General features: G+C 37.1%; 1 protein-coding gene and 1 non-coding gene across 2 annotated transcripts; one reads left to right on the top strand and one right to left on the bottom strand.

Moving 5' to 3' along the window:
* Window positions 1–2,929: 2,929 nt before the first annotated feature.
* Window positions 2,930–4,045, bottom strand: LOC112794953 (uncharacterized). The gene has a single exon (XM_025836911.1). The coding sequence runs from the start codon at window positions 4,043–4,045 to the stop codon at window positions 2,930–2,932; it is 1,116 nt and encodes a 371-aa protein (XP_025692696.1).
* A 6,455-nt stretch (window positions 4,046–10,500) lies between these two features.
* Window positions 10,501–10,608, top strand: LOC112798666 (small nucleolar RNA R71). The gene has a single exon (XR_003200267.1). It is a non-coding gene; the product is annotated as a small nucleolar RNA R71 (small nucleolar RNA).
* Window positions 10,609–10,857: the final 249 nt, after the last annotated feature.

The following is a 10,857-nucleotide window of genomic DNA, read 5'->3' on the forward strand; positions in this document are numbered from 1 at the left end:
TTTAGACTCATACTAAAAAAAATTATCAATAATTTTACATATTTAATTTTTTAATTTTATGCAAATTCAATGTATTAAAAAAACAATTTGAATTGATTTTTTTAACAAATAAAAATTTGGTTCATCTGTTAAAAGAGATACGTTTTAAGTAACAAAAAAAAAACAAAATCAATTGCGATATGGATAAATTCACAAAAATTAAATATAAAATAGTAACAATATATTTTTTTGGAAAAAACAATATCAGATTTAAAAAGTAAATAATCAAGTTTTTTAATAAAATTTAATATTTTCAAAAAGATATAGTCAATTAATTTTTTGATATTGGATAAAATAACTGTATTTAAAAACTGACTTTTTTAAACGAAAAAAGAAATCAAAGTAAAATATGAACCATCAATTTTATTCACTAAAGAAGAGGGTATATCTTAAATGAGAACAACAATTATGTACTTATAGAATATGCCATATTTGTATAGACCATTAGATTATATTACATAGAAATCAAAGGTTAATATAAAAGAAGAACATTGATAGACTCTAATAAATACATAATATTTTAGTGCATAATTAAGTACATTAAATAACAATACTATAATACAAAAACTTTTAAATAGTACTAGAATCTTATATTTTGAAACAATTAAATATGAAATACATAAAAACAAAATATATGAAAAAGGGAGCTTGTGTGAACGAATCGCAAGAAAACACAATTGACGGCGGAAGTAGAGAGGAGCGGCTGCACCCTTTCTGAGGAGAAGCCAGGCTAGAGGAGAACGTACACCTTGGATGTGTGCAGGCCTGAAACGCAGAGAGCTCTCCACACCGAATATGAAATCACATCATATTCTAGGAACTATCAGGTTGCCTAGAGTACTCAAAATTTAGTTGATTTTGGAGTACTGATGATTGATGGTTAGTTGTTTGAGATATCTTGTACAGAGAAAAAAAAGCATTCCAAAAAACTTTTGGTTATTATGCTTTTCTAATACAGAGTATTTGTATCAAATTTAAGACTGAAATAATATTAAACTCGTACAAAATTATTTTGAACTAAAATAAAATATTTAAAAGATTAGACATCAAATTAGAATTTGGCCTAAATATTAAAACCAAAATAATAATAAAAAAATAGAAGACAGAAGGCACCAAGAATAATTGATAGATACATTATAAAAAAGTTACTACTAATAATATATATTACTTAAATATATATATTAGAAATAACAAAAATAAAATAAAATTGTATGGACAAAATCTAATTCAGATTAAAATAAAAATTTTTATAACATTAAAATCAAATTTGCATTGGTATCATCTGACTTTTCTTTCTATAAAAAGATAAATAATTATTTTTCATTAATTAGATGGTCATATTTTATTTTTATTAATATACTAACAATATAATTTCTTTCTATTTTTTTGGAAAAAATAATATTAGATTTAAAAAAGTAAATAATCAAAATTTTTAATAAAATTTAATATTTTCAAAAAGATACATAATATATGGCAGAACATCATTATATGTCCAGAAGACATTTTCAAGAGAAGATAACACAGGACCGTGATGCCAACTTGGTGTCACAACACCCATTCCTTTCTCAATGAAGCTATTAAATTCAGCGCAAACAACTTTATGTCTATGAAATAAAAGAGATGAAATATAAAATAGTTTTTATTAAAAAAATACAAAAATAAAATTAAACAATATAACAAACAATTCAAATGGATTATTGAATGAGAACGAAAATGGGAATGCAAAACTCGAATAAGAGAGGGTGGATCTAAAAACTCACTTTGTTGGAAAAATTTTGCTAATCACATCACCACTGAGGAAGTATATTAGGTAGAAATCCCATACCTAGACAATGATTCACAAAACCAAACCATGATCCATAAATATAAGAAAACATAAGTAGAAATTTCATCTTTGTAATCATTATAAAATCCAAAAAATTGATAAAATAAACAAGCCACATACAACAAAAAATTCAACAGCTAGCAAAAGAAGAAATGATAATCAAATTAACACCAAATTGCAAACAACAAGATGAGGAAGATGAATCCAATTCATAGACTATATTCAAATTAACAGCAACTTCCAAAGAATGTAAAAAAGAACATGAACCCAGAAACATACGAAGCCAGATAGACAATTCGTAAATTAGCAGATTCACAAACCCTAGGCAGTAAAACCTGGATTAACAGTGTAACAAATACAAAATTTGATCACAAGGATATACACAATGAAGAAAAAGAAAAACGATGAAGAGGAAAATAGGTTTGGAACTAAAGGGACCAGAAGAGTGTACCTGATTGATTGATTGCAGATCTTTAATTTGAGACTCTATGGGAAAATCCCTAACCTGCAATGAATGATGGGGAACCAAAATCTCAAGAAACAGAGGCTGTAGACAACGTTTGGTAGGGCAGAGGAAAGCAAATTAGGAGATGAAGACAAAGGGGCTAGGGTCCGATTTGATGATTACCTGATCAACTAATTCCGCGAAAAAGGGAGATTGCATGAAGGAATCGCGACAAAAGACATGTGACGGCGAAAGCAGAGAGGAGCACATGTACCCTTCCTGAGAAGAAGCCACGCTAGAGAAGAACATCCAGCTTGGATGTCTGCGAGCCTGAAACGCGGAGAGCTCTCCACATTGGAGATGAAACCACGCGTATGCTAATATATACTAATATATTCTATATTTATAAAGCGTATGAATACTCTTCTTTCATAACATCCTTTGATTTTCATTTAATAGAATCTAATGGTTCATAAAAGATAGTGCATCTAATGGACAGAAAATGGTTGAGACGATTTTAGACATACCCAAAAGAAAATGTCTCTCTCTAAAGAAAACATAGACCAAACCAAAACTATAAATTACACAGATAAGATTGGAAGATATAACAAGAAACTACATTATATCTTATCAAAAACTTCCTTAAATACAATATTTTCAGTCCTGGTAGGATCAATTAATCCTTCATCACAAAGTAAAATCTTAAGACCATTTCTATTCCTAACTCGGAAAAGAGCTACATAAAGTTGACCGTGACAAAACACAGGACGACGCAAGAACAAACCAACTGTTGATAATGTCTGACCCTGGCTTTTGTTGATTGTCATCGTAAACGATAGAGTGACCGGGAATTGACGGTGTTGGAATTTAAACGGTATAACCATATCACTGGGAATCATATTCATTCTGGTGATAAAAACTTTATCCCCAACATTGCTACCAGAAATAATATCCGCACCGATCACATTTGTCCCTAGATCTCGCACAACAACTCGAGTTCCATTACACAAACCCCCAGTCGGATCAATATTCCTCAACAAAATAATAGGCACGCCTATTTTCAACTTAAACGAATGACTAGGTAGACCAGAACACCTAATCTGATTCAAGAATTCAACATTTATCCAATCAACATCAATGTCATAATAGGCATCACTACCACATATTGAATCAGCACTAAGATAATTTTTCTCCTCATCGGGCAACAAGTCAACTATATAATTGTTTATCTCTTCAACATTGTCGATAGTCGGAGCCAACATTGCCCTATCCTGGAAAAAACTTGGATCACAAAAATTCTGAACCAAATTCGGATAGATTGTATTTACAATATCTTCCACAAGATTTTCCAAGACAGGAATGATTAGATCAGAAGAAATATCAACAAAAAGTTTATCATTGACCACTGTTCCACATCGACCTTCACCGATTTGAAGTATCCAATCTGAAAATGACCTTAACTCCTGATCAGTTGATTGTTCCAATCCACTTGCTAACCTCATATTTTTTGACAATCGCAAAACTTCACAGTATTTCCAGAGGACAGAAGAATTTATGGACGCCATCACAATCTTAACACGAGAACCTTTTGGAATAACTGGCAAGACCTGCCTGAAATCACCACCGAGAACGACCACCTTCCCACCGAAAGGTAAATCTTTATTCCTATCAGAGACCGAAACCGTTATATCAAGCAACGTCCTATCGAGCACTTCAAATACTAATTTGTTAGTCATTGGTGCCTCATCCAAAATAATCAAATCGGCCAATCAGACAACCTCAGCTTTGGGACTATCCTTCTTAATCCAAAAAACGGTGTCTTCCGTCAGCTCAATAGGAATATTGAACATAGAATGCGTCGTTGGTGCATGAAATTGTGATCTTAATAGCGCCAACAACTTGGTACGCACAATTGTAATATCACTCTTTTTCACAACTTCGCACAACTAACCAGCAAGTGCACTGGGTCGTCCAGGTAATAAACCTTACGTGAGTAAGGGTCGATCCCACGGAGATTGTCGGCTTGAAGCAAGTTATGGTCACCTTGTAAATCTCAGTCAGGCGGATTCAAAAGGTTATGGAGTTTTAATAAGTTAAAAGATAAATAAAACATAAAATAAAGATAGAGATACTTATGTAATTCATTGGTGGAAATTTCAAATAAGTGTATGGAGATGCTTTATCCCTCTTGAATCTCTTCTTTTCTACTGCCTTCATCCAATCCTTTATACTCCTTTCCATGACAAGCTGTATGTTGGGTGTCACCATTGTCAATGGCTACTTCTTGTCCTCTCAGTGAAAATGGTCCTCTACGATTTTCCGCATGGCTACTCAACTGTTGGTTCTCAATCGTGTAGGAATAGGATTTACTATCCTTTTGCGTCTGTCACCATGCCCTACAGTCACGAGTTTAAAGCTCGTCACAATCATCCCATCCCAAATCCTACTCTGAATACCACAGACAAGGTTTAGACTTTCTGGATCTCAAGAATGCTGCCAATGGATTCTAGCTTATACCACGAAGACTCTGATCTCACGAAATGGAAGGCTCTGTTGTCAGGAGAGGCAACCATGCATCGTGGACCAGGAATCCAAGAGATACACACTCTAGCTTTCGCAGGTAGAACGGAAGTGTTTGTCAGGCACGCGTTCATAAGTGATAATGGTGATGAGTGTCATGGATCATCACATTCATCAGGTTGAAGTGCAAATGAATATCTTAGAATAAGAATAAGCATGAATTGAATAGAAAACATTAGTAATTGCATTAATACTCGAAGAACAGCAGAGCTCCACACCCTTAATCTATGGTGTGTAGAAACTCCACCGTTGAAAATACATAAGTGATAAAGGTCCAGGCATGGCCGTGAGGCCAGCCTCCAATGTCTAAGATCACATAAACTGATCAAAGATAGATACCAAGATTAAAATATAATAGTAAAAAGTCCTATTTATACTAGACTAGTCACTAGGGTTACAGAAATGAGTAAATGATGCAGAAATCCACTTCCGGGCCCACTTGGTGTGTGCTTGGGCTGAGCATTGAAGCTTTCACATGTAGAGGTCTTCCTTGGAGTTGAACGCCAGTTTGTAACTTATTTCTGGCGTTTGATTCTGCTTTGCAACTTATTTATGGCGTTTAACGCCAGAATAGGGCAGAAAGCTGGCGTTAAACGCCAGTTTGCATCGTCTAAACTCAAGCAAAGTATGAACTATTATCTATTACTGGAAAGCCCTGGATGTCTGCTTTCCAACGCAATTAAGAGCGCGCCATTTGGATTTTTGTAGCTCCAAAAATTCCATTTTGAGTGCAGGGAGGTGAGAATCCAACAGCATCAGTAGTCCTTTGTCAGCCTTTGAATCCGATTTTTGCTCAGTTCCCTCAATTTTAGCCAAAAAATAACTGAAATCACAAAAAAATATACAAAAAACTGAATAAAGTCCAAAAAGCATATAAATTATCCGCTCATCACAACACTAAACTTAAATTGTTGCTTGTCCCCAAGAAATTGAAAATAAAATAGGATAAAAAGAAGAGAATTTACAATGAATCCCACAATATCACTGAAACTTAGTCCCAATTAGATGAGCGGGACTAGTAGCTTTTTGCTTCTGAATAGTTTTGGCATCTCACTTTTTCCTTTGAAATTCAGAATGATTGGGGTCTATAGGAACTCAGAATTTTTGACAGTGTTACTGATTCTCGTAGTTCAGTATGTTGATTCTTGAACACAGCTACTTTATGAGTCTTGGCCGTGGCCCTAAGCACTTTGTTTTCCAGTATTACCATCGGATACATAAATGCCATAGATACATAACTGGGTGAAGCTTTTCAGATTGTGAGTCAGCTTTGCTAAAGTCCCCAGTTAGAGGTGTCCAGAGTTCTTAAGCACACTCTTTTGCTTTGGATCACGACTTTAACCACTCAGTCTCAAGCTTTTCACTTGGACCTTCATGACACAAACACATGGTTAGGGACAACTTGATTTAGTTGCTTAGGCCTGGATTTTATTTCCTTGGGCCCTCCTATCCATTAATGCTCAAAGCCTTGTATCCTTTTTACCCTTGCCTTTTGGTTTTAAGGGCTATTGGCTTTTTCTGCTTGCTTTTTCTTTTTCTTTCTTTTTTTTTCACTGCTTTTTCTTTCTTCAAGAATCAATTTCATGATTTTTCAGAGTATCAACAACATTTCTCTTTGTTCATCATTCTTTCAAGAGCCAACAATTTCAACATTCATAAACAACAAGATAAAAAATATGCACTGTTCAAGCATTCATTCAGAAAACAAAAAGTATTGCCACCACATCAAAATAATTAAACTAATTTCAAGATAAAATTTGAAATCCAAGTACTTCTTGTTTTTTTGTAATTAAGCACATTTTTCATTTAAGAGATGTGAAGGATTCATGGAGTTATTCATAGCTTTAAGTCATAGATACTAGACACTAATGATCATGTAATGAATACACAAACATAGATGACACAATAAGCATAAAAACCGAAAATAGAAAAATAGATAGACAAGGAGATTAAGGAATGAGTCCACCTTAGTGAGGGTGGCGTCTTCCTCTTGAAGAACCAATGGAACGCCTAAGCTCCTCTATGTCTCTTCCTTGCCTCTGTTGCTCCTCCCTCATAGCTCTTTGATCTTCTCTAATCTCATGGAGAATGATGGAGTGCTCTTGGTGCTCCACCCTTAGTTGGTCCATGTTGTAACTCAAGCCTTCCAAGGAGGTGTTGAGTTATTCCCAATAGTTGTGTGAAGGAAATTGCATCCCTTGAGGCATCTCAGGGATTTCTTGATGAGGATCTTCCTCATGCTCTTGTTGAGATCCATGAATGGGCTCTCTTGTTTGCTCCATCCTTTTCTTAGTGATGGGCTTGTCCTCTTCAATGATGATGTCTCCTTCTATGTCAGCCAATTTGCATAGATAACAAATAAGATGAGGAAAGGCTAACCTTGCCAAGGCTAATCTCATGAACTTCCACTTCCTCCCCAATCATGATACTATGGATCATGATGGCCCGATCCACAGTTACTTCAGATCGATTGCTAGTGGGAATGATGGAGCGTTGGATGAACTCCAACCATCCTCTAGCCACAGGCTTAAGGTCCGGTCTTCTTAATTGAACCGAATTGCCTCTTGAGTCTCTTTTCCATTGAGCTCCTTCCGCACCTATGTCCATGAGGACTTGGTCCAACCTTTGATCAAAGTTGACCCTTCTAGTGTAGGGGCGTGCGTTTTCTTGCATAATTGGCAAGTGGAACACCAACCTTACATTTTCTGGACTAAAATCTAAGTATTTTCCCCGAACCATTGTAAGCCAATTCTTTGGATTTGGGTTCATACTTTGATCATGGTTCCTAGTGATGCATGCATTGGCATAGAACTCTTGAACTATTAAGATTTCGACTTGTTGAATGGGATTGGTAAGAACTTCCCAACCTCTTCTTCGGATCTCATGTCGGATCTTCGGATACTCATTTTTTTTAGCATGAAAGGGACCTCAGGGATCACTTTCTTCTTGGCCATAATTTCATAGAAGTGGTATTGATGGACCTTTGAGATGAATCTCTCCATCTCTCATGACTCGGAGGTGGAAGCTTTTGCCTTCCCTTTCCTCTTTCTAGAGATTTCTCCGTTCTTAGGTGCCATAAATGGTTATGAAAAAACAAAAAGCAATGCTTTTACCACACCAAACTTAAAAAGGTTGCTCATCCTCGAACAAAAGAAGAAAGAAAGAAGGGGAAGCAGAAGAAAAATGGAAGAGATTGAGGGAGAAGTGAATTCGGCCAAGATGGTGGAAAGGTGTACGTATTGTGTGAATATGAAGGAGTAGTGAGGGGTTTATATAGGGGTGAGGGGAGGGTTAGGATTCGGTCATTAGGGTTGGGTTTGGGAGGGAAAAGTGTTTGAATTTGAAAGTTAGGTAGGTGGGATTTTTGGGGAAGAGATATGGAGGTGATTGGTAAGGGGTATTTGGGGAAGAGTGTTGTGGGAGGGTGGGTGGGGATCCTGTGGGGTCCACAGATCTTGAGGGATCAAGGATTTATCATCCCTGCTCCTATTAGGTGTACAAAACTCCCTTGCTGTGCAATCCTAGCATTTAACGCCAGATTACTGCTTATTTCTGGCGTTAAACGCCAGCTTTTATTCCTTTCCTGGCGTTAAATGCTAGGCTTCAACCTGTTTCTGGCATTTAACGCCAGATTGTAGCCTGTTTTTGGCGTTTAACACCAGTCTGGTGCTTGTTTCTGGCGTTTAACACCCAGAATGGTGCCAGATTGGGCGTTAAACACCCATTCTGCTACCCTTAAGTCTCTCCTCTAGGGTGTGCTGTTTTTAATGTTGTTTTTTATTTTTCTTAAATTTTTGCATTTGTTTTTGTGACTCCACATGATCATTAACCTAAAAAAAAGAAAATAACATAGATGAATAAAATTGGGTTGCCTCTCAATAAGCGCCTTTTTGATGTCAATAGCTTGACAGTGGGCTCTCATGGAGCCTCACAGATATTTAGAGTATTGTCGGGACCTTCCAACACCAAACTTAGAGTATGGATGTGGGGGTTCAACACCAAACTTAGAGTTTGGTTGTGGCCTCCCAACACCAAACTTGGAGTTTGACTGTGGGGGCTTTGTTTAACTCTGTATTGAGTTCTTGCTTCCTCCCCATGGTTACAGAGGGAGATCCTTGAGTTTTAAACACAAGGTAGTCCTTATTCAATTGAAGGATCAACTCTCCTCTGTCCACATCAATCACAGCTTTTGTTGTGGCTAGGAAGGGTCTTCCAAGGATGATGGACTCATCCTCATCCTTCCCAGTGTCTAGGATTATGAAATCAGCAGGGATGTAAAGGCCTTTGACCTTTACTAGCACGTCCTCTACCTGTCCATAAGCCTTTTTCATGGATTTGTCTGCCATCTCTAATGAGAATTTGATAGCCTGTACCTCAAAGATTCCTAGTTTCTCCATTATAGAGAATGGCATTAAGTTTATGCCTGACCCTAGGTCATACAGAGCCTTCTCAAAGGTCATAGTGCCTATGGTACAGGGAATTAAGAATTTACCAAGATCCTATTTTTTTTTGAGGTAAAGTGTCCTGAACCCAGGTATTCAGTTCATTAATGAGCAATGGAGGCTCATCCTCCCAAGTCTCATTACCAAATAGCTTGGCATTTAGCTTCATGATTGCTCCTAAATACTGGGCAACTTGCCCTTCAACAATGCCTTCATCTTCTTCAGAAGATGAATAGTCATCAGAGCTCATGAATGGTAAAAGGAGGTTCAATGGAATCTCTATGGTCTCTAGGTGAGCCTCAGATTCCTTAGGTTCCTCAATTGGGAACTCCTTTTTGTCCAGAGAACGTCCCACGAGGTCTTCCTCACTGGGATTCATGTCCTCCTCCTCCTCTGTGCATTCGGCCACACCAAGTAAGGTTATGGCCTTGCACTCTCTTTTTGGGTTCTATTCTGTATTCTTGGGAGAGTACTAGGAGGAGTTTCAGTGACTCTTTTACTCAGCTAGCCCACTTGCGCCTCCAGATTTCTAATGGAGGACCTTGTTTCATTCATGAAGCTTAGAGTGGCCTTAGATAGATCAGAGACTATGTTTGCTAAGCTAGAGGGGCTCTGCTCAGAATTTTCTGTCTGTTGCTGAGAGGATGATGGAAAAGGCTTGCTATTGCTAAACCTGTTTCTTCCACCATTATTAAAGCCTTGTTGAGGATTTTGTTGATCCTTCCATGTGAAATTTGGGTGATTTCTCCATGAGGGATTATAGGTGTTTCATAAGCTTCACCCATGTAATTCACCTCTGCTATTGCAGGGTTCTCAGGATCAGAGGCTTCTTCTTCAGAAGATGCCTTTTTAGTACTGTTGGATGCATTTTGCAATCCATTCAGACTCTGAGAAATCATGTTGACTTGCTGAGTCAACATTTTTTTCTGAGCCAATATGGCATTCAGAGCATCAATTTCAAGAACTCCCTTCCTCTGAGGAGTCCCATTATTCACAGGATTCCTTTCAGAAGTGTACATGAACTGGTTATTTACAACCATGTCAATGAGTTCCTGAGCTTCTACAGGCATTTTCTTCAGGTGAATAGATCCACCTGCAGAATGGTCCAATGACAACTTAGACAATTTAGACAGACCATCATAGAATATATCCAGGATGGTCCATTCTGAAAGCATGTCAGAAGGACACTTTTTGGTCAGTTGCTTGTATCTTTCCCAAGCTTCATAGAGGGATTCACAATCTTTCTGTCTGAAGGTTTGAACATCCACTCTAAGCTTGCTCAGCTTTTGAGGAGGAAAGAACTTGGCCAAGAAGGCCGTGACCAGCTTATCCCAAGAGTTCAGGCTATCTTTAGGTTGAGAGTCCAACCATATTCTAGCTCTGTCTCTTACAGCAAAAGGGAAAAGCATGAGCCTGTAGACCTCGGGATCAACCCCATTGGTCTTAACAGTATCATAGATCTGCAAGAATTCAGTTAAGAACTAAAAAGGATCTTCTTATGGAAGTCCATGAAACTTGCAATTCTG

This window comes from Arachis hypogaea, chromosome 4 (genome assembly GCF_003086295.3).
Source record: "Arachis hypogaea cultivar Tifrunner chromosome 4, arahy.Tifrunner.gnm2.J5K5, whole genome shotgun sequence".
NCBI lineage: Eukaryota > Viridiplantae > Streptophyta > Magnoliopsida > Fabales > Fabaceae > Arachis > Arachis hypogaea.